Source organism: Mastacembelus armatus, chromosome 23, assembly GCF_900324485.2.
Source record: "Mastacembelus armatus chromosome 23, fMasArm1.2, whole genome shotgun sequence".
Taxonomy (NCBI): Eukaryota; Metazoa; Chordata; class Actinopteri; order Synbranchiformes; family Mastacembelidae; genus Mastacembelus; species Mastacembelus armatus.
Window position 1 is genome coordinate 2,670,458 of NC_046655.1, and position 25,022 is coordinate 2,695,479.

The following is a 25,022-nucleotide window of genomic DNA, read 5'->3' on the forward strand; positions in this document are numbered from 1 at the left end:
AATTTCAATAATCTTTATATCGTGAACTTCACTGTGACTGTTGAAAAGAACGACCCACGACACAATGATTCAACTGATTCATTTGCGCGATACACAGATGGATTTGATTGTTATACGGGTCTTTACGCTCGGACAGACTACGTCCAAGCTGAGTAGTTCATTAACCTTACATAGGCGATCTTAGATGGCACTGTTCACTCTGACGCGGCTCTCTGCCTGTCTGGCACGGAACAGAAAGACAAAACAGTCTTCTGGTTGGGACACTTCCGTAACCGAAAGGTAAATTATTAAAAAGAAAATAAATCTGTTGACGATTGGGCTTTTTTAAATAACCGCTATGTAGTTTTGTCTAGTGTAGTCTTCCTGTTGGCGCAGAAGCAAGAGGGGAGTTTTATTTCTACACAGCTAGCTACCAAAGCAATGCCAGCTAACGTGAACTGTTATCCACAACTAGCCAGTGTTTTCGTGTCAGTAAATCTTAGCTTGTGCTATACGAAGGCATTGTACCACTTTGCTACCATAACAAAGAAGCGCTGTAAACTGGGACTGAGACAGACAGGTACTATGGAGGCCTGGGCAGTGATGTAGTTCAGACTCAAAGGTGGGCACATTATAACCTATGGTCTCTGTAAGTCAAGTAATAGCAGGGTAGAAAAACATTTGGGGGTTTACAGCAGTGTTATGTGTTGAATATTTTCTCGTGTGCTCTCTCTCTGTATTAACTTACTGTAGATTAAATGCAGACTACTTTCTAAAATGTTCAGTAAAAGTAAAATTGTTGTCATCCCCCTAAACTGATTTCCCCCTCATTAAATGTACCGATGATGTAGTTAGATCTTTCTGCTTTGGCTTCATGTCAAACACCCTAAACTAAAACCTAACTAAAGCCCCATTCCTCCTCTCCAGATTTTGTGATAAGCACTACCTGAATTTCCAATGACTGAAATGTAGATAGTTGTATATTGTGCTTATGGCAAAAAAATAGTCCAAGACTGAGCTGAGGGCATGAGCAAGCCTTTCCCAGTGAGAGGAGGTCAAACACCATCTTTAAGATACAAAAATCCTCAGAATAATATCGTCTTACACATTACTTTGGCTGTTTTCCCGTTGTTTTGTGTCCCTGTGTCCTTCCTTGTGCACTTCCTTCAGTTCAATGTGGCCCTGAAGCCAGTTGTTAAAATGGATGTTGCACCAGAGCCAGTGTAAACCTGTTTTTATTTGTATGACTTGACACTGCCCTCAGACTGGATGACAGGAGATGAGACACTGCAGCCCCAGACCACAACATGAGCATCCAGAGTCTGGGAGGAGCTATAGGGGAGTCCCTGGGCTCTAGCCTGACAGTGCGTATGAGTGGAGCAGGTGGTGGTTGGAGTGCTGTCTCCCTGAAACCTGTTTCCACCGGACGGATCGCTTCACTGTTCCAGACTATGGTTCCCACTGGTTATACAAAGCTGCAGGAGGAGCGGCTAGCCATGGTGGATCTTGGAGCTAAAACTGAGACTGTCTCACTCCAGAATGGCTACAGACAGGAGACATCTCACATAGAAGGCCGGCGGCACATGGACCGGACTTCTCGGTCCTCTGTTACTCTGTCTGACTGTGGAGATGGAGGCTACTCTGAAACAGAGCCTATGCTGGCTGAGAGAAGGCTCTCTGGGGAGGAGGCAGAGGAGGATGACAAGGTGGAAGGGGAGGAAGGACACATTTCTGCTGTGCAGAATTTGCCCAAAGAGTCACCACTGGCTATGGCACTGCAGATTTTGGTTCCTTTCCTTCTAGCAGGATTTGGAACTGTATCAGCTGGAATGGTGTTGGATATTGTTCAGGTAAGATGCGGTACAATACAGCTATTATTCAAACAGCACCTAGCATAGTTGAATATTCAAGGTAAAATGGAATTAAAGACTGCATTTATAAAGTGTATTTTTGTAGCTGTTTCCATTCATTCCATCTAGTATGATAACACTAGTCAGCAAAGTAAATATTGAGATATGGGATTATAGTGGCATCACTAGAGCAAAAGACAGGGCACTAACAGTGTCAGACCATCAGAGAGTTTACCCAGATGATATGAACCACTTTATTTGAAAGTCAAATCAAAGATAAGCATACCTGAAATGTGGTAACAAGCCTTTATCACTCAGGAAAACAATGTGCGCTTACAGCTTCAGTATTTGAGGTCAAAGGTGGGGCAGGAAGTCGTTGAAGCACTGTAGAATACTAATAGGTGGACCTTCAATTAAAGAGTATTTTGTCTAAAGGAAGTCTGAAGATTTTCTGAGCTTCTTGTAGCTGATTTTACTTCATTCATTTTTCTTATTTTGGGGGACATCAAGGTTTTTGTGTTCCGCTCTAACCTTAAATTGAGAGTTTTCTTGCTCCATTTAACTAATAAGAAGGTGAGCAGTCCATGCTCACAATATCTCTTTTGAACATATTACTCTATTACTCTCTTTAAACACTTGAGCACCCTGCTGAGTTATTGTCTGCTAGGATTTCTGACCATTGAACTTAATTCACAACTGCATGTACAAACAAGGAGTTTGGCTTATCTACATGATAGCATAACGTTTGAATTTGAATGTCAAATGAAGCTGAATGAAAGTGGAGTAATTAGAAGGTCAGATACATTTAAATGTGTGTTTCAGAGTATTATGTTGTGTTGTCCACAGCACTGGGAGGCATTCCAGTACATCACAGAGATCTTCATCCTGGTCCCTGCACTACTAGGCCTCAAGGGAAACCTGGAGATGACTCTGGCCTCCAGGCTGTCCACAGCGGTAAGGCAAACACACACACAGTCAGCATGGCACACTACCACAGAAGTATTTTTCTGTTGAATATTAAATAAAGGTCATGAGGTTTCTATATTCAGTCCGGATGGGTTTTGCTTTTGCAATTAAAATAGTTCAGCAGTAAATAGGCAGTGGAAATAAACTCTTGCAAATATTGTTATAAAGCAACAGCCATTTTACATGACTGTGGACTGCAGAGCTGTCATCCCATATATTCTTGTAATGCAGTTTTAGCTGGCTCCAGCTGGTTTGACAAACCTACAGTGACTTCCTGATGATACAGTTCATAAGTTATTATTATAATGTGGTGGCTGGATTATGCTGCATTATATTACATTAACTCAGTTGCAGTTCACCACTTTTAGTCAGGAGAAAGCTGCTTACCTTTTCATTTTGCTGGATCATTAGATAGGTTGGCTAAAGAAGTTTCCAGTCAGTGTCACAACATATCCTTAAAACTGAATTGGATGGTGCACAACTTGCAGGAGGCCACTTTGTGATTGTGGTTGTGTGTTTTCTGTGGTTGTGTCTCATCTCCACACTCAGTGCCTCTTACTGTGTATAGCTGTTATTGGTCATCACTGTGACAAACTGTATCATTTCTCACTGGTGAAATGGAGAGGAAAACAGAACAGGCTTATAGCCTCCATTGGAATCCTAACATTGTTTGTTGTTACAGCTCTCCACTTTCACTGTTCACTTCTTAGTTCAACTTAGTTAAATTACTTTGGAAAGTTTAAAGGAGGAATGTGGTGATACAGGACAGACTCCTGCAGCCAGAGCAACTGAACAGCTATGCTCAGACTTTCAGTTTCAGAGCAAGTGCTGTAAAAATGGAAGGGGGGGGGCAGTCAGGCTTGCATGTTACTGTTACTGTATACCTTAGTTTTTCGGTGTGCTTCTCAAGCTCTGAGTGTTACATTAAGCTGAAGAACACTCTGTTTGGCCATTCCTGTTGGCCTTCAGCTCTCTGCATACAGGCTCCACATTCACAGTGCTATGTCAACATGCATAGCAGAGCTCAGTGTGAGATCATACTTCACAGTGGTGTCCCATAAAAATGTTTGTCTTCGCGTTACTGTTCTCAGGCACAGCTGAGGAGTAAGAATGCTGTTATTGGCTTTGAACTTATCAGACATTAGTTAAAATTTGTTAGGATATAAATATTTATATGAACAGGCAGCTGGGAAAAATGAGTGTTTTTTACATGTTTTTTTAACATCATAAAACCATCTACACCAAACAAACACAGTATGTGTATGTTTAAAACTGAGTAATAATAACTTACAAAATAGAGCTGATGAGTGGTTTGGCATACTCAAGTGGTTTAGTGTTGTACCTTGGAGATTTGCAAGAGATAAGATAGGTGAAAACATTGTTATTTGTCAGTTCAGATGAGGAAATAAAAACAGAAAATTCTTAAAACAAGCAAGGAGTGAAATATGGGCCTGACAGAGCATCAGTGGGAAAGTCTCTGTTGATTCCTTTGGTTGTAGATTCTAAGAAAACAATGCCAGTGGTGACAAGACATAAGGCATCAGTGTTAGCTGGTGCTTGGAGACTACACATTTATAACAGAACGGCTGTCTTACAAAGTGATAGTGTGGAGACAAAAGTTGCTTTGTGGACTGTAGGATCGAGTGGTTTTGGAGCTTGATCCATTCTGTGAGCTAAAAGTCAGGATTTTTTTTTTTAATTTAACCTTTATTTAACCAGGAAATAACTCACTGAGATTAAAAGTATCTTTTGCAAAAGTGTCCAGCATTACAGAGATCAGGTACAAATAAACATTTTAACCATTCATCCAAACAGTTAATCACAGTGCAAAACATATGACTAAAACATCACAATACAACATACATGCAATACAAGGTACCTTGTATATCTTGGCCACTGCAAGTTCAGCTTGGACTGCTCTTTAATCAGCCTCTTCCCAGTTCCCCAAATTTATAGAAATGCAAATCTAAATCACATAGTAGTCTGAAGTTTCTGATTTTTTTTCATCTCTGTGACAAACTAGAGCTCTGTATATAATGAGGGCCACAGACTTTTAGTAGTTATAGGAAAAACTCTTAATGTTACAGTGATTTTCTTTCAGTTTTTTTAATATTTAGTCCTTGCTGTCCACACAGGTAAATGTGGGCAAGATGGATTCTCCAATAGAGAAGTGGAATCTAATCATAGGCAACCTGGCACTGAAGCAGGTAACACACAGTTGCCTTCAATCATCTGATTCCATCTGAGGCTATGTAGTGTACTATTTGTTATGCTAATACAATAGAACATGATTGTGTTTTGATGAGCTGTGTCCCCAATACAAATGATTTTCAGTGTTGTATAATGTTATATATAGACCATTACCTAAGACTTTCACTAATCCTGTAAGCACTGTTTGCTTGTTTGTACACACATAGTTATACTAATCTGTAAAACAATACAATAGTAACTCCCCTTCCCTCTCTGCTCCAGGTTCAGGCCACTGTGGTGGGTTTCCTAGCAGCTGTAGCAGCCGTGGTTCTTGGTTGGATCCCAGAGGGGAAGTTCCAGATGAGCCACGCTGTGCTGCTGTGCTCTAGCAGCGTGGCCACGGCCTTCATAGCTTCTCTGCTGCAAGGTAAACACACACACGACATAGACAGCAGAGGCCTGCCGTTTAAAGTAAACTGTTCATACTGTGGAGAAGCAGGGTCACGTCTGACCTCTGCTCAAACAGTCATTGTTACCGATCTCACATAGAAGCTAATATTATGAAAACATTCATTCTGGCTGACAGACTGTGTGTCTGTGTAATAACATGTGTGAGAGTCAGCAGTAACTTAATGACCATTAATAAAGTGTTCCACCCTCCTCGAATCAGGTATCATCATGGTGGGTGTGATTGTGGGTTCGAAGAAGACGGGCATCAACCCAGACAATGTAGCCACACCCATCGCTGCCAGTTTTGGTGACCTCATAACCTTGGCGATCCTGGCCTGGATAAGTCAGGGCCTATACAAGTGCCTGGGTAAGTGAATAGCAACTATCTCTAGTAGACAGAAAAACAGTATGACTATTGTAGGTCAGGACTGGTCAACCGTGATTTATGAAGAATTGTACTGTGACTGACGGTGGTTTTACTGATGAGTCTTTCCCCTTTTTGCACACATTTAGTACTATATGGTACATGACTGACCACCACTGGGCTCAGTGAACTAAATATAACATCAGTGACAAATTGTGTCCCAATTCGAAACTACATTCTAATTGTACACACTATACACCTTGTACAAATTTGTATAGTGGACTGTTTTTGGCAAGAATATACATCAACTCAATATACTTTATTTTCTACAAACAGGAAATGATGGAGTAAATGAAGAAACTCGACTTAGAGAGGTACTGCTAATGAAATGTAAAATATTTTCCATAGGTTAGTAGTTAGTTTTTGTTTCCTCATGTGTTCCTGGAGCTGTTTCACCACACCTTTTAGTTTTCATCTTTTCCAGCAGAGAATGGCTGGTGTATGGCTCTTTTATAGGCTGCACTGCATACTCAAAACCTGTTTGGAAGTATTATGTAGTAAAGATTTTAGTAGTAAATTTCTATTGGACTAGCCAGTGTACCCTTTAAGTATGTTTCCAGGCATTTGATTACTGATAAAAAGTGTAACAAGGAGGGTGACTGATATATGATGTCCCAGTTATATGTTTTGTGTAATGCAGTCTAAAAGGCAATGAAAATCATAAAAGTTTTTCGAACAGAGTAAATGTGCACCATCTTTTGTCATTTAGAAACATTTGTGGGGCTGGATAGTAATACAGTTCCATCAGCTGGCAGTAGAGGTCCCTCCTACCTCATTATGTGTCTCTTCTGTCCTGTTGCAGAACAGATTTATTGTCGTTTCCTTTCACCACACATTTCACATTTAATTGATGCCACGCCAAGACCAGTGTTGCACTGCCTTGTTTTATGTAATGCAGTGACCAGTGGAAGCTGTTTTCTCTAGAAAGCATCTCATAGTAACTAAACCTGTCAAGTCTGTTCAAATGGGTGCTCACCACTATGAAAGGAACAGTTGAGTGCCGTAAGCAATATGTATAAAGCACACCTCAGATTTCCGTGGCAGAACACTGAGGGATCCTGGCTGTGTCACTCTCGGGACAGTGGTTCTGTTGTTCCTGAGCCCAGCCACAGTGCAACTTTCCTGCTAATTTAAAACTAATGGTCAGTTTAGTCTCAGCTAAACAGAATTTAAATCACATGATTATCTATACAGATAGGAACTTAATGACACTAATGATTCTAATTTTGAGGCAAACCAGCTGAGTAGAAATGAGATGCCAGTGAGGCGCAGAAGCCAAGTCAAGTCCTGTCACATTTATTTATAGAGCGCTTCTAACAAACTGGATTGTTACAGAGAGCTTTAGTGAGAGGGCGCAACAATAGATAAAAGAAGGCATAATGAGAGCATGAGGTGGAGCACATACACCAAGAAATGGGGCCAGACATTTTGAGCATATAGTATAGCATGTGTGTTTTTGTGGATGTGGCAACACAGGGACATTTCAGGGCAGTCCACAAGAGTATTGAATATCCATGATGTAGACTAAAGAAATGTCTCCTGTACATCTAAATCAGTGAATCAAGTTGGGTCTCGACTTAATTCTGATATATTGGCTGCATTTACACCTGAAGAATGGGATTCATGGGGTAAATCACATGTATTGCTATTATTACACATTGCCCACAGGAAGAATTGGCTCTTGAAGGGATTATTTCCACACACAGGAATTACCTTGATAATATCATGACATAATAAATGTATGTTATGGCAATCTCTTTCTGAGAAATTATCTGTATCTTTGTTTGTTATGGCAGTCCTACATTACCCATGAGCCTCAATTATTGTGCCAGTGTTGCTGTAACCATTCAAAATGTACTCAGAATCTGAAAGCACACTTTAAACTGGTGAATGTTTTCAGTCCCTTGGTCACTTGGGGTTACAGTACATCAAGTGGTTAAGTTGTGTTAGCACACAGTAAATTACATGATCATTCATCTGGAGTGGTGCCTGTGTCCACCCTTTTTCGGCTCTATCTTTAGTCTTTACCACCTACTGAGGGACAGATCTGGCTCTTTAGCTGATAAATGCTCCACCATGTTTGCCAACTCATCACTAGCTGTGTCTGTGTGCAGCTTGCTGTTGAGTAGGAAGTTGACACTGCCGTGATTAGAAGGTCTTTGCAGAAACGGCATGCTGCTGCAGAAAATCAGGTTAATGAGAGCCGTGAGTGATCAGAGGTGATCATGACAGCGCTTTTCCATATGTATCTATGGAACAGGACTTTGGACAGTTTATCAGAAAACCAGGTACTTCCTGAGTTGCCCATCTTTTGTACTGAAGCTTCAGATGATAGAGATTTATGTCCTTAATTTCCACAACCTAAAAAAGCTATTATCTGTGAAAAAGATAATATATTTGTTACCTCTGCATTCCAGAAGAATATAATGTGAGTGAGTGAGTGAGTGAGTGAGTGAGTGAGTGAGTGAGTGAGTGAGTGAGTGAGTGAGTGAGTGAGTGAGTGAGTGAGTGAGTGAGTGAGTGAGTGAGTGAGTGAGTGAGTGAGTGAGTGAGTGGTAAAGCACTTTGTCCATTTAGGTAGAAAAACACTGTGCAGTCCATTTAAATCTGAGATGGTCTGATGATGGTATTTAATGTTTGGAACAGGATGTTGCTGGAAACATCTGGTGTTGGACATAAGCAAGCACAATTATGTTTTCAAAATAGTTTTGTTGTGTCATAGTTGGAGAAGGATGTATAGTAGTATGACAGCAGAGAGAAAGAAACCTTCCCTGTGCCATTGTGGGTTTTCTCTGTTGCTGTGACTCTCTACCATTAGAAACACATGCAGGTCAGATGATGTTAAGAAAAGCTGTGATGGACACACATTTTACCAAATTCTGCAGCATCTGACAGAGAAGCAGCCTGCATGTATATTTCCAGGATTAACTCAGAACTATTCAGATGAGTCCATATTGTTGTTATTTTCTAGGATATGATTTCTTCTTGAAGGAATAATTTGACATTTTAATGTGATTATTTGCTTTCTAGTGGAGAATTAGATGAGACACTAAGATCCAGTACCCCCACACAACACTTTATAGTAGAATAGTCCTTGTATAGAATTGATCCCTTATATACCCACTGCTCTGCCATGGAGAAGAAGTCAGCACCACAGCAGTCCATACAGACTAAACTGCAGATCACTTTTCATTGCCGGTAAAACAATTGACCCTGAGATGTGGATAGTGTTTTTGCTGCACTGATGCAGATGAAGGATTTTGAAAATGTGAACTCATTGTTGAGGAATACCAAGAACCGCTCTTAAAAAACAGTATCCATGCAACTTTCCTATCATTTCCCTAGTGCCATGCAAGGAGGAATAAAGTAGGAAAAATTAACGGCTTCCTTCCTCTTCCCCAGATTCCTACCCATATGTGTCGTCACTAGTTTGCGCCTTCTTCATGTGTCTGACTCCTCTGTGGATGGTCATCTCCTCCAAGCACCCAGCCAGCCGCACTCTACTCTACTCCGGATGGGAGCCAGTCATCACTGCTATGGTCATCAGCAGGTGTGTGTGTCTAGCTGTCTGTGTTTTATCTTCAAAGTGGAAGGAACAGCTTTTTTGTCTGTGAGTCCCAGCGTCTGGTTTGCTTGATGACTCATCCCCTAAACAAATTGCAGCACCCGAGCACATACTGAACACCCCCAGGTCCCCTTGAGCCTGGCAGCCTTACAGACTCAGCCAGCAGGAAAGGAATTATTGTCTCACTCCCTCTCACTCACTCTCCAACCCTCACCTCTCAATACTCAGAGCAAGAGGTACCAAATTTTTCAGGCTTTAATAGAGAAAAATTACAAATATTGGCACTGGGAAACATCAGCTAAAACCAAGTGAAAAATCTGTCATTCTTGTACCGTTTGTCATTTTCACAGTGTTTCTCATTCAGTGGAGCAGATGAAGCGCTTTTGTTATCATTTATAGAAAAGCACACAAATCAACTGTGGGTATCATTAATATAAAGACATTGCTCTGTTTTTGTCCTGCCATCACCCTTTTTGTCTCTCTCTCTGTCTTTCACACAGCCACAGTAATGCCACTTAATGATCTCATTACATTGTGTTCTGCAGCATTGGAGGGCTCATCCTGGACAAAACAGTGTCTGACCCAAATCTCGCTGGCATCGTAGTGTACACCCCAGTTATCAACGGTGAGTCACAGTACTGGCACTCCTTCTGTCAAAGGCTTTGAGGTGTTACTGTTTGGTTTGCTTGCTTCTGGAGTATGAACAGACAAGGTGAATATGGTCCAAGACTATACTGATAATATAAGATAATAGCTTATTAAATCCCAGAGGATTTAAAGAATGCACATGTTCTATCCCATGAGAGAACAGGATATAGAGCTCACAAGAGTCATCAGCATCCCTCATTGGCCATCCACTTCATCATGTAGGTGTGTGAGCGTGTGTGTGTGCGTGTGTGTGTTCATGTACTCCAAGAAAAAAAAAAGAGCAGAAAAAGAAACCAAAACATGACACATTTTCTTACATGCCATTATACGTTTATGTATATATGTTTAGTAGGCTTTCTGTGTAGGACTTCCTTTACAAATCTTGTTTACATACATGTTCCATAGCCAAAAACATTATTCCTCATGCTCTCATAATCCAGTAGTGTGTAGGATTACAAATTATTTAGGTCATTTATTGCTAAGTGAAGGTCAAGTTAGCTTTCAGATATTTAGCGATGAAGTCTGTGTTCTGTGTTACGTGGGTAGTCACGTGTGGATCTGAATATACAGTATATGTTGACCTGGATAAAGAGATTGAAGGATTCTTGACACCTGTAGTTTGTTTTATTTGGTGTGGATCAAGGAGAAATCTTACAGATGTATAGGTTACTCACCATATTGCTTAAAGCACTGAAGTGGCTGTCATCCTACATCATCAAGCCTCCTGGAGGAAATCTAACTTTGACTGACAGGATCTATGTTATTCACCCTATTCTCCAGACTGCAGGTAACATTACTTATTCTCAGGCCATGTTCTTTGTTGAGGATTTTTGGATTATCAGTAAAAGTAGTCTTCCATATGCAGCTTCTCGAGTTGACTTAAATCTGTTCCTAAATATTTGCGGTGTGAATGAAAACATGGTTAAGTACCGTGGTTAGTTGAAAGTTGTCTTAATTAGCCACAGATTTATTTTACAGATTGGATGGCAATTGGATGCAAATACAGCCAGTGTTTTTAAATGTAATTTATCCTTCTTATATTTAAAATTAATTCAGTCTTTGACCCGTCAAGAAGAGATAGAGACAAGATGGATGACACACACACTAGGTCTATTTGTCTTGTTTTGTGCAGCTCCCAGATATGAATGTATATGAACGTGAAAACAGTCCCGGAATAAATGAAGGTTACTAAAAAAAAAATTTAAAAAATAATTAAAAAAAAGACCCCAAATGCTCATTAGCATAAACCTAATGAAGTTACCTAATGAAACTAGGCAGTTGGCCACAGTCTCTCTGTATCCACGTCAAACAACTGGTCCTTTTCCATTTCTTTTCACCGTCATATCCCATTAACACGCTCAGCTATGGTTGCCAGGGCTCTGGCACATCCACAACAAGAGATAAGCGTTTAATTAAATGGCATTTATAAGAGCCATTTAATGAGATGGAGTACAGTTGTGACTCTAATTGGTTTTCCGTTGAGACGAGTCCCCAGTACGAAACAGCTGGGGAATGAAGCATGCGTCTTTCTGGGAGGTCGTGGATGTTTTGGTTTTTTTGTGCATGGTGTCTGAAACAACAAACTTTTTAACTGTCACTGATTTACAACATTTGATACATGGGTGAGGGAATAGCAGGGTAGTCTTTCATCTGATTGAAATGCACAATCGTTCTTGTCCTAATAAAACCTACAATTCACCAAAGTGCAGGCAAAAGAGAAGTAGTGAAAGGACAGTGTGTGGATGTTTAATTACAAAGGTGTGCTGAAGGAGATGTATAGAGCCTGATAAGAAAGGACAGGATAATGGAAGATGGAGGAGAAAGCCACTTTGCCATGTGAACTTCCTTTATTTCATTTTAATGTATTAAAGCTATTGTATGCAATATCTCCTGCAGTCAAAGGTGTCTGTGGCTATTTAAATTCTTTTAATATTTAAGATATTAAAAGCTTCTCTGATATTGAGGAGGTGTCTGCCAGTTAATTTCCTGTTGTACTAGTTCTTGTTCTGCCCGTTTCATGAACTTACAGTATATTACATCAGAAATCGAATTCTTTCCTTTATTTTGATTTTAATTTCAACTCCCAGTGTCCTTATGAATACTTTGATCTGACTTTCTGAACCTAAATATCAAATATGATGTTTTGCATCTTGTTCAGTATTATTTCCACAGATCTTTGTTTGTCATCTTGGCATGTTTGTTTTGCTTGGAGATTAGGTGTCTGCCTTTGTTACATTTTTTCATCTTCAAAGATTTTCTTTTATTCTAATTTATCTGTGCTTGTCATATCATACCACATCCTTGTCTTAGAACCATTCAAATAAACAAAATCAAATTAAACTGGGAGGAGAGCAGCAGGCATTAGATGAGACAGTTCATGTGTCTTCCCCCCTCTGGGCCCAGCAGTGCAGCTGAGATGAGCATAGACCCCCTGCAGTTTCACATGTAGCCCCATTGCATACTACAACTCCTCATCTTAATTCCTCCTGTCAGACCCAGTGACCTGAATAAGCCAGAATGCCCCCAGATCTCCTTCACTGTACCTCTACGTCCTGCTGAGGTTGTAAGAACACTCTCCACCCTCTTAAACCCCACCCACCTTAAACACCCTCAAGGGCAAAAAGCCAGAAATTCAGTATTAGTGCATATTTTTTACAAAGTTTTGACATTAACATTGTAGCATGATTATGTTTAAATTGCCAAATGCATACTAAAAATGCTCAAGTGCTTGATTTAGATGCATAGCATTGTCTCGAACTTGTAATGCACAGCATTTATCATAACTGGAAACAAGTGACAAGGCAGATGGTAGAAAAAAGAAGTTACATAATATACAACTGAAAAGTTTAACTAGTGGATCATTGTAAAAAAAAAACTTTCTACTGGCTTTTGAAATGTAAGATGCTGACACCACCAGTTGGGTAGAGTGGCTGTTTGCAGTAATTGAAGGTTTGTTGCCACATTGGCACTGCCAGGCTTGGTATTATCATGACTGTATGAGGCAGAAAAAGTCAGAGGAAAGATAAACTAATGTTCAAGATTAGGCTCTTTCCTCCTGCCTCCAGTCTTCATGCTAAACTAGGCTACCCAGAGACGTGAGAGGGGATCTTGTCATTGCACTGTCAGAAAGGAAACAAATAAGTGTGTTGGAATATTCGCACCAGATCAGTGGCACATACAGATTGTGAGGTGAGAATACAAGATCGGACAGGGCAGAGTCGGTGTGAATTCACGTTGTGAAGTTATGTCTCTTTACAGGCCCTGTGGGACTGCTGGTAACACTCCAATAAAATGTCACCAGGCAGACCAAGAGCCACAATGGATCAAATTAAGTGGAGATCACCCTGAGGTGGTGGCAGTGTCTAATTTAATTTACTTACCACAATAATGGGCTTGTTTTAAGGGGAGAAGTCTGAGACATTCCACTTCTTGTTCTTTGTACATGGTATACACAGCTACTCAACCACATACTATTATCATTACTGCTATATAATTTGAATGATGCATTTTTTATAACTCTGAATAAACAAACCTCTGAACAGTTGCTTCAGATATGAAGGCATACTTCTGAGCTGATCTGTGCCGACCTGTCTGCCAGTGTGTGGTTTATATCTGTGTGTATGTGAGCCGTCCTGCAGGGCTTAGTCACCAGACAGGACTTTAGCCTGTGTGTTCCTTGCTCAAGGGGAAGTGTGATAACTGCAGCATGTGCATGTAAAGTAGCCTTGTATTTCGTTAGTACAGATGGCATCCTACATTCTCATGACTGTTCAGCTGCTTGATGTTAATTAAAATCTTACATAGAGAAAATAGAACTGCAAAGCTGTTTTAAACAAGCAAAATGGCTGTGATCATTTCACTGTCATTTTGGAAAATCTGGTAAAGGTTTGTGAAGATGTGGAAATAAAGGCTATAGCTTTTATTCAGTTATCAATGGTTAACTTTCCCCTTGATTCAGTGTGGCCCTCCAAAAACAATTTCTCTAAGCATTATCTGTATCTAAAAAAAAAAGCTTTAATATTGATATTGGTACCTGCCTATGTCTCACTGACCTCAACCAGCACTGAAAGTTCTGCTCCTGTCATGTCTAGGTATTGGGGGTAACCTGGTGGCTATTCAGTCCAGCAGGATTTCCACTCACCTGCATTTCCACTGTGCTCCTGGGGAGGTTCCTGATGAGGCCAAGGGCTGCTACTACCCATGCCGCACATTCTGTGGTACAGGTCAGTGCAAGCTCTTCTCCTGGTGAACTGCTGTACTTCTGAATCTCTGTCCCAGCAAGCAGTTAATTGCCATCTCATGCTCTTCCTGGTGTAAATGATCTATTTTGTAAAGACTACACACAGTTTGTTATCTCTTGTGAATTCATTGTTTCCCCACATTCACCATTAGCCTTCCTTACTTCTTATTGTAATTTCTCAGGAGCCAATCACAGATCTGCTCAGGTGCTCCTCCTTCTGGTAGTCCCTGGTCACCTAATCTTCCTCTATACCATCCACCTAATGAAGAGCGGCCATACTACCCTGACACCTATCTTTATGTCTGTATACCTTGCTGCTGCTATGCTGCAGGTGAGCAAAACACAACCTGAATACACAAGAAGCATTTTTTTTTTGCATTTCTGCAAGCTACCCTTAACTGCGTAGTTAATTTTTGTTATTATCCAGCAGATTACATTATTTTCTCATCAGTGAGGACATGAAGAAGGTCCTACCTGAATGTGAATTAGTAGATGTGTATTTGCTTATTAACACTTTGAAAGAGAAGGAGTGTGTGTATAGCCTGTGAAATCCTAGAACAATTACAAAGGACCAACCTAAATTATGATTGAGTGCTTTACTTTTTCAAGTGCACTATGATCCATCTTAAGAGCTGGAATTGTGTAAATTTAGGTAGTGTGTTTATATGTATGCATCAGAGGCTTGCTTTGCCTGGAGGCTTTTAAATGTTTCCCTAAATCTTTAATGTAGACATGGAACATTAAGATCTAATCCCAGTCACTGTGGAGTTGGAGAATTTCCAAATCAATTAAGTCTGTAGCCAGTAGAGCTGCTTTAAGGATGCGTCAGTCCCAGATAGAGCATCACATGGCAGAGAGAGGCCTGTGGGGTTGTGGGGTGGAAAAATTTAGATTCGGTTCTTTTACATCATAATATTTACATACACACAAGGGAGAATACTCGTCATGTTTTGGTTGCATTTACATACCTTAAACACCACTTTCTTTCTGATTTTTAATTGTTCTGCAGTTTTCTAGCTTGGGAATGGATAATGGCATGTTAGAGTAATTCATGAGCATTATTGTATGTGTTGATCCGTCTTCTGAAATCTCTGCTACTTTGCCTACATTCGGCTTTCAGTGATGATTTCTGCACAACTTCATTGCAGAAAATTTAATATGGTATGACTGCTGACTAAAGCATGTACAGAAATTACTCAAATATCGCATCTGCTTTGTCAACACTGTATTTGTACTAACAGAGAATAGCAGACATTAGTTATGAGGCTGAATGCTGTACAAAACACCCAGGTTCAGTAGTAACTTTAGGTTTTAATAATGTCATATTTAAAACTGTGCACATGTGCAGACATTATTCAGAGCCCCCTAAGCATTCCAGATCTAGTGCTACCATGGAAGGGATTTAGAAAACAGTAGTTGAAGAATGGGTCTGAGTGCAGGGATCTCAGATAGCTTTCTCTGAAAACAAATATGTGGACATTTGAGAATTATGAGCAGGCTATTATTAGTGTTATTATGCAGTGGCTGCACCTTCTGAGCCCCTCCATCTATAGTTCAACCCGGGCTCTAATGATGGTAATAAAAATTCTGCCACTCTCATCATCCCATCTGACTATAAACTCAAATGAACACAGAAGCTCGTCATTTTGAGTGTGCAAAATGGGGGTTTGGGATGATCTGCTTTCATTGTAATTTATAAATTAGCAATTTTATGAGGAACATTTATTTTAATATGCTTTATGAGGTAGATACATAGTTTAAGCACTGTGGAAGAGGAGTAGAGAAGCTAGGTTTAGATGTGTTAATGCGGTGGACAGCAACATTAGTTATGGTTGTCAGTAGCCTTGGTCACTGCCCCACAAGACCCTGACTGCATAGCTGAAACTGGAATCACTTTATCCATGCAGATGTGTTTCATTTTGTGTCCTGCAGTAACCCTATGTAAAGGAATAAATGTTTCATCCACACATGACATGCATTTAATATCTACTTTAACCACAGACCCTTATCCATTTTAAATTCAGTATATGGAGAACTTTGCTCATCAGAGTAAAGCAGTTTGGTGAAAATCTCAGCAATGGTGGAATTCAATAATGTCATTCTATTCAAGTAAAAAATACTGTAACAGTGTGTTTCTTTAATAGCAGTGATAAGCAGAAATTGCACTTGCTATGGTTTGATAATGTTCTATTTAAAGTAAAAGCCACAGAAAATTAGGGTTGAAATTGAAACATTTCTGCTGAATAGTTTGACTCACTGTGGTATCTCTGAAAGCCTCTCGGTACAGTGAGTGAGCAGATAGGATAAAGAATGCAGTTAAAATGGCCACAGTTGTGTTCAGTGGTTTTACCTTAAATCCACAGTGAATAAAAACCCATGGATATACCAAACAGGAGTATAAACATGAAAATACAGAGACAACATGATACAGCAGTTTTTTATAAGCGTATTAAGACTTAGAATGAGGTAATGCGTAATATACTAAGGCAGCATAATGCAGTAAGTCACTCGTTTGACACTTTTGGAGTCAAGAAACTGCAACTCGGAAAGGTCACATAAAGTTTAACAGCGAGGAATAAACATTGCTATGGTAATGTATATTCATGGGAATCAAAGAGGTTCAGGGGTCAACACATGGTCTGTTACAAACCAATAATAGCTGTGTGTGTTAAAGGCACTTTAAGAACAGGTGAACGAGTCTTTCTGAAGATCACGTGTGTCCAGATGTGATGAGGAACCCAGCCCATCTAAGCTGTGAAAATGGTGCTCTATATCTTTTGAGCCGATATCTTCTGAATATAAGCCGTGCTCAGATGTACGACATACCAAGCATCAGTCTTTTTATTATAAAAAGGCCATTTCCTCACCTGCTATAAGAACAGTAAAAGCCATGTATGGCAAGTACTGATGAAATCTTTTTGTTGAAAGAAATCTGACTAATATGCACAGCATTCTGGCTTTATTGTGTTCTATCTCTATGAGGGTCCCACAAACAATGCAATGCCATTCCAGCATCCTGCTTTAGAGGCTTCCAATTGCCAAATTAATAGATTTTTGTTTTTGTAATAAAGGAGGGGAGAGACTGTTAACTTTCTATTCCATCTCCTCCTGCTCTCTCTGGTCATCTATACTGTTTATTAATGCAGCCATATTTACAATGTTGTTGTTCTCATTTACATATAATTCACTCTCTTGAGTTGATTGCAGCTCTTAAATACTGTGTTTAGCAGCATCTATTACCATGCTGCTGAGCTGCAGATAAAATCATTATTTTATAATCACAACTGTCTCACAAAACGAACAAAAAAATCAGGTTTATGATAGCAGCTGTGCAGTGAGCTCAGCTATGCAGACATTTAAAATGTGTGATCACAGAAGTAGTTCAAAGTTGTCATATTAAGCACCTGTTACCATAAGTAAATAACCTGCAAATGTATATTCATGCCTGTATTTCTGTCTAAGTCATGTCAGTGCTGGAGCACAGACAGATGCATTCTGATCAGTGGAAAAATGTAACCTTTTCTATCACATGTCCATCAGGTGTGCAAGAGCCAACACTTAGAAAGTACAAAATATAAGAAAACTGTTGAATGAGAAAAGGTCCTGTAAGTCACTTGTACGTGCTACTTAAATGATGAAGCTGCTTATTTTCTATATTTTTAGTACATATAAATCCCTAAAGACAACCGAAACAAGTACATCTACCGTGTTTGTCCAAAACCTACTTTAGCTATTGCTCTGCACTGTCAAGCTCCATTAGATAGGTTATTGTTAAGTGCACTCATTTCATCATTTCACCTTTACCTCAAGTAACACTCCAGCCCGTTGCCATGTTCTAACACATAAATTATCAGGGTTACAGTAAAATGAAGATACATTACCAGATACATAAATGTCTAGTTCAATATTGAAATATACCTAATTGACACAGTTGCCCAGTGCACTCTGCCTCGACTGTTTGGGGTGAGTGAATACTCCAGGGTAGTTTGCTGCTATCAGTGTATAAATGGGCAAAGAACAAATATCATATAGCGCCTTTATCCAAAGAGCTCTAAATGCTTGTGTATTTAAGATGGAATACTGAAACATTCATGTAAGCAGTTGTATAGTAAAAGTTTTTTAGGATAACAATCTGAATGCTTTTGTCCATTGCCAGACCCACATTTTCTTGTTCTTTTCAAGTTGCTACACAAAAGAAAATTTCCAAAACATTGCATGATTGAGCCTGTGGGAGCATGGATTTTTCTCAGGCACAGTCAGTGGAATTACAGTAAGCGTCTGCTCTCAGCATCCACAACAAACAGACATTCAGACACTGATTTTCAGCTGGATATTTCGGTTCTGCCAACTGTGCAAGTGATATGTAATTAGAGAAATTGCTACAAAAAGGCAAATGCACGGCATCTCAGGAAATCAAACCTCTTTATCTTTTCGACCCTATCTCACCTCTTGTCACTCAGAGATGAATAAGGAATCAGATACAGAAACAGAGAAAAGACTGCATGAAGGATTGGCGTTCTGTTATATTTGTCTTTTTCTTTTTTTTGCCTTTTTGTTTTTTTCTTTTTTGATAGAAACTGAAAACTGACTTTGCATGCAAATTTCTCTTTCCTTTTTATCTGTCATTGTCTGATCTATCCTGGATGCGAAACTGTGTGGGAAATGATGCATTGCACTTGACCATTTTGAGGCAGGTGACTGTACTAAAGTAACACCTTGGCTTGTGTGTACTTAGGTTTGACAGGTTGTTTGTCTGTGAGTGGCTTTTATTGCGTCCTGACTGAATGTCACTTCATAGGAAACCAGGAGGCCATGCTGTTGAACAGGAATACACACTTCATCCGTGAAATTCCAGCACATTCAAAGACAGCATTGTCAACAGGTTAACAGAACTTATTACATTAGTGTGTTTTTCTACACAGAAAATGATTGTGTCATAGTCAGGTGGCCCTGCTCCCTTTTGATAGCATGTAGTACCTTTCACTAACCGCATTGCTTTTTTGTTTTTGTAATGTTTGTACTGCCAACTCTGGACAGCTCATTTCCCCTTAAATTATGGACTGCTCCTTATCTTTTAATAGACTTCTCTTTTTTGTGCACCATTCCATCCATGCATGGAAACTTAAATTATGAATAATACTTTCTTAACTTGTCTCTGTCTGTTGCTCTATCTATTACTCCTGTCTGTTCCCACTACACTTTATGTTTATGCACTTCTGCATGGCATTTTGAAGCACTTATTCTTCACTGCCTTGAAAAACATCCCCTGCTTCATTTCTCCATCTTGCTTTTCATTCTGTTCTTTGGCTATAAATTACACTCAAATTGCCTCTTCTTATTCCTGTTTCTGTTGTAGTCTTTAGTCTTTATTATTGGCATCTTCTTCTTTTCATTTCGGCTGCTCCCTTCAGGGGTCGCCACAGTGTGTTTTGCCTCCATTTAACCCTATCCTCTTTATCCTCCTCACCCACACCAACTATCCTCATGTCCTCCTTCACTACATCCAAGAACCTCCTCTTTGGTCTTCCTCTAGGCCTCCTTCCTGGCACCTTTACCCTCAGCATCCTTTTACCAATGTATTCACTGTCCCTCCTCTGAACATGTTCAAACCATCTCAATCTGGCTTCCCTGGCTTTTTCTCCAAAACATCTAACATGAGCTGTCCCTCTGATGTCCTCATTCCTGATCCTATCCATCCTCGTCACTCCCAGAGAAAATCATCTTCAGCTCTCTAGATTTTCCTCCACCTGCTCCCTGCTCTCACTACAGATGACAATGTCATCTGCAAACATCATGGTCCATGGAGATTCCTGTCTAACCTCATCTGTCAGCCCGTCCATCACCACAGAAACAAGAAGGGGCTCAAAGCCGATCCTTGGTGCAGTCCCACCTCCACCTTGAACTCCTCTGTCACCCCTACAGCACACCTCACCACTTACAGCTCTCATACATGTCCTGCACCACTCGAACATACTTCTCTGCCACTCCAGACTTCCTCATACAAACCACAGCTCCTCTCTCGGCACCCTGTCATACGCTTTTTCTAGTGTGACTCATCAGCTTTATTCCGCTGTAGTTTCCACAACTCTGCACGTCTCCCTTGTTCTTAAAGAGGGGCACCAGTACACTTCTCCTCCATTCCTCAGGCATCCTCTCACTCTCCAAGATCTTGTTAAGTAGCCCAGTCAAAAACTCTACTGCCACCTCTCCTAAACACTTCCATACCTCCACAGGTATGTTGTCAGGACCAACTGCCTTTCCACTCTTCATCCTCTTCAACGCCTTCCTCACTTCATCCTTACTGATCTTTGCTACTTCCTGCTCCACAACAGTCACCTCTTCTACTCTGTGCTCTCTAACATTTTCCTCATTCATCAACTCTTCAAAATATTCCTTCCATCTTTCCATCACACTTGTGGCACCTGTCAACACATTTCCATCCCTGTCCTTAATCACCCTAACCTGCTGCACATCCTTTCCATCTCTGTCTCTCTGCCTTGCCAACCTGTACAAATCCACCTCTCCCTCCTTAGTGTCCAACCTATCATACAAATCCTCATATGCCCTTTGTTTGTCCTTTGCCACCTCTACCTCCACTTTACGCTGCATCTCCCTGTACTCCTGTCTGTTCTCTTCTGTCCTCTCAGTGTCCCACTTCTTCTTAGCTAACCTTTTCCTCTTAAGACACTCCTGAACTTCCTCATTCCACCACCAAGTCTCCTTATCTGCTTTCCTCTTTCCAGATGACACACCAAGTACCTTCCTACCTGTCTCCCTGATCACTTTAGCTATAGCTGTCCAGTCATCTGGAATTCCTACTCCATTCCTCTTTCCATCCACACCATGGTAAAACAGCTTGAACCCTGCTCCTAATCTAAAGGTCTTGCTACCTTTCCACCTGGTCTCCTGAACACACAAGATATCCACCTTTCTTCTCTCCATCATATCAGCCAACTCTCTAGCTTTCCCTGACAAAGTCCCTATTTTCAAAGTCCCTACTCTAAGTCCTACACTCCTGCCCTTCCTCTTCTCTCTTTGTCTACGAACACGCCTTCCTCCTCTCTTTCTTCGACCAGCAGTAGTCCAATTTCCACAGGCACCCTGTAAGTCAACAGCACCAGTGGCGGTCGTTGTTAACCCGGGCCGCGACTGATCCGGTCATAATTGTGATTCGCATGTTTGATTTGGCTTGAATTTTTATGTCGGATGCCCTTCATGACACAACCCTCTGCATTTACCCGGACTTGGGACCGGCACATGAAGACACTAGAATGTTCCCCCCTATGGTTGCATTAGTCTTTATTATTGTCATGAAAACAGAAAACAGAACTACTGTACTTACTGAGTCAAAGAAAATAAAACATTTCATTTGGTCATAAGCCAAGGTATTATACAAATGGAAATTCTAAACTGCTGATGGTGTTAGAGGATCTCCAGAGTTGTTATAGTTCCTTCTGTGGTGTACATGAATTTCTGAATAACATGTCATAGCAAATCTATCCAACAGATGCTGAGACATTTTTCAAATGTAAACCTCAGGATGGCCCTTCAGCACAACCTCTTCTCCTCTCTCCATAGCTCAGTCTAGACTTAAATACAGTTTTCCATATGGGGAGCTTATGTGCCACCAACAGATAGTCCTGGATGTGACTGTCTCTAGTGTTTATGCTAAGCTGAGCTATCTCTTTGCTGACTTTGCATATTTAATTCAATTCAATTCAATTCAATTTTATTTGTATAGCGCCAAATCACAATACAAATCATCTCAAGGCACTTTACAAAAACTAAAACTAAAAACCCAACAAATCCCTTATGAGCAAGCACTTGGCGACAGTGGAGAGGAAAAACTCCCTTTAACGGAAGAAAAAACCTCCAGCAGAACCAGACTCAGTTTGGGCGGCCATCTGCCTCGACCGGTTGGGGTGAGTGGATAGAGCAGAGAGAAAAGAACAGAAACAATAAACAACAAATAGACACTGCAGGTTGGTGGGACCAGTAACTGCACATCAGCGATATACAGCCCCAGGACCAGAGACACCTGCAGAAGGTACAGAGAGAGAGAGAGAGAGGGAGAGAGCACAAACTAGGGGAGAGAGAGAGCACAAGGTTAGTAAGATTCAATGGTGGAATATACATGAGGTGGGAGGAGAGAAGAGAGGGGAGGGGAAGGGAAAGGGGGGGGTTAGGGTAGGGGAGCTCAGTGCAGACATTTACCATGCAGACATGTGACTGGCAGTTGTAGTATAACCCTTAATTTCTTTCTCCTCCAGGTGTTGCTGTTGTTGTGTATAGCAGACCAGATGGTGCATTCCATGTGGCGTAGCGGCAAAGACCCAGACAGTTTTTCCATACCTTACCTGACTGCTCTCGGAGACCTGTTGGGAACTGCCCTGCTGGCTCTAAGCTTCCACTTCCTGTGGCTCATTGGAGACCAGGACAGTGACGTGGGTGATTAAGGCAGTGGCGACGGTGAGAAGAGCCGGTGAGTCTGCCATCTGACTTCTCACATCCTTAAGCCCTGTGGGAATGTGGGTGCTCTCTGTGGCTGGCCAACACATTCCTCTGCTTAACATACAGGGTGAAACTTCACTTAAACCACATGAAGGTTTAGAAAGTATTTTCTGCTCTCAGCTTTTTTTTTTTTTTTTTTTTTTTTTTTCTATAGACAAAACACATCACAGGATATTTCATAAATTTAGACTCGGTAGCGACTCTGGCCTGCACCATTTGTATTTTTGGTTGTATTACAGTCTGGGGATTTTCCACCATCCGTGTCACAAAATCTGTTTGTGTGTTACTGCTTTGCATCATCATGTCAGTGGAGGGACACGGAGACGGCTAGGGTGGAGGCCAAGACAACTGAAGCCTGTTGTTATTTTGTTACAGATGAACTCTTGAGCACACACTGGAGCAGACCTACCAGCACCACCAATTAAAAAGGAACTGTGTGTATTAATGGTACAAAAAGTCTACTTTTTTTTCTCTGTTTTTGTGTTATGTTGTTTCTCTAGTGTCTAAAGTGCACAGTACACTTCTGGCATCCTATTTAAGTATTTTGACCATGCTGCACGTAAGTGAGTATGCACAGATATGGTGAGTTCTCTGACATTCTGAGAAATCACATTCAGTTTTGCGGACCAAGGCTCTGTTTGTTGCACATTTCAGTCATGTGAACAGTGCTAATGCAGAAACATGGACAAAATAAAATAATTGTCACCAAAATAAAGTGAAAATGTTAAAGGTAAATTTTGTTTACAGTTTAAAAAATGTCATTATGGACTGCCACCCAACAATCCATCCAAGTCATAATTTATGAATTAAAGGACTACTGGTTTGACATTTTGGGGAGTACTGTTCTTCAGTTTCTTGCTGAAAGTTAGATGTTACATCAGTACCTTCCGGGGCAGGTGGAGCAACAGCAACTAAGGGCTGTAGGCCTTAGTGAACCATCAGTTGTTGCAGAGACAGTTTTATGTGCATTTTTCCAGCCTGTTAATGTTAACAGCACTTCTGTGACACCTAAGTAATCAAACCATGAAGTCCTGTCTATATTATGTCAGCCTCCCGCGTTCCTACTCATTTATTTCCTCTGTTCATTTTTTCTCTGTGTGGGGCGACCTCTGCACACAGAGTGCTGCAGTGGATGTTTGTATGTCGATCTCTATGCATGCAAACAATTAATTAGCATTTTTCATGCCAGCATACTATGATTTTTCTACTCACATCTAACTAATAGTATAATAAGTGCAAACATAGTCTCATTAAACATCAAATTTCATAACACTTTCAAAATACAGTATGTTAGGTGTTCCAGTGAAGCAGCCTAATTATTTAATCCATTGCTGTAGCTCCAGCAGAAAAAACATGGAAAAGTCAAACCACCTCCTTGACCAGATGCTGTAATTCAGCAGTCTGTTGTGTGCATGTGAATGTAGCCAGTGGCTGTCTTTAACTACAGTATGTGCCTCTTGACATTCACTGGTTAACAAGGTATTTCTCTGTCATGCCATTAATGCAATCTCCTTTCTACATCATTGTAATACAGTGCAATGACTTCTTTTTGTACTCACTCTTGGCTGTACGACAGCAACTGTTATATTTTGGAAGAGTTTCACTCCAAAATGAGATCACCATTTTTACTCACTGGGATGAAGCTACATATAGATATCATTAACGTTGTCAGATTCTCTTGGGAGATATAAATTTGCACAAAGTGGACACCTTTTCTTTTGGAGTGAAACACTTCATTTGCTTTTATGGCACTTTTGGGCCAAATAATGTCAATAAATGTCTTTACTTGAAAAGTATCTCGTTTGTAATTTTTGCTGAAGGATTTAGCTTGACAAGCAGCCATCCTCTTTTCCACATGGCTGTCGTCACTGTATTGAAAAGGACAGGCAGCTGTCACAGGAGCACTGAATGCAGTCGGTGACTTGCTTAAATATTGAGCCAGGAAGGAGCAGCAGGAGTTCTGACTGAGGAAAATCTTCAATCCCCTCTGTTTGTCTGAAGTAAGCCTGAGATATGATCTACTTTCTTTGATGGTCTCCATGACAACACATACTCCTTTTCTGTGCTTTTCTGCACAGAGGACATACATATCACTGCTATTTGCAGTTTTCGCATGTTTCACAATAAAAGCTGCTCATATCCAATTTTGGGGGGGGCAGAGCCATTGCAGGACTTTACATTATAGTGCCAGTTCTTAGA

General features: G+C 40.5%; 1 protein-coding gene across 2 annotated transcripts; it reads left to right on the forward strand.

The window, feature by feature from the left end:
• The first annotated feature begins 179 nt into the window (after positions 1 to 179).
• slc41a2b (solute carrier family 41 member 2b) lies at positions 180 to 24,616 on the forward strand. Of its 2 annotated transcripts, XM_026326890.1 has the most exons (12): positions 180 to 279; positions 1,244 to 1,829; positions 2,676 to 2,783; positions 4,931 to 5,002; positions 5,268 to 5,412; positions 5,656 to 5,802; positions 9,262 to 9,409; positions 9,970 to 10,049; positions 14,164 to 14,295; positions 14,495 to 14,643; positions 22,583 to 22,794; positions 23,199 to 24,616. In XM_026326890.1, exons 2-11 carry the CDS (start codon positions 1,287 to 1,289, stop codon positions 22,766 to 22,768), a joined length of 1,710 nt encoding a protein of 569 aa, XP_026182675.1. In that variant the 5' UTR covers positions 180 to 279; positions 1,244 to 1,286; the 3' UTR covers positions 22,769 to 22,794; positions 23,199 to 24,616. The 2 variants fall into 2 exon arrangements, with proteins under 2 accessions (XP_026182675.1, XP_026182674.1); XM_026326889.1 differs by having other exon boundaries at positions 22,583 to 24,616.
• The last annotated feature ends 406 nt before the right edge of the window (positions 24,617 to 25,022 follow it).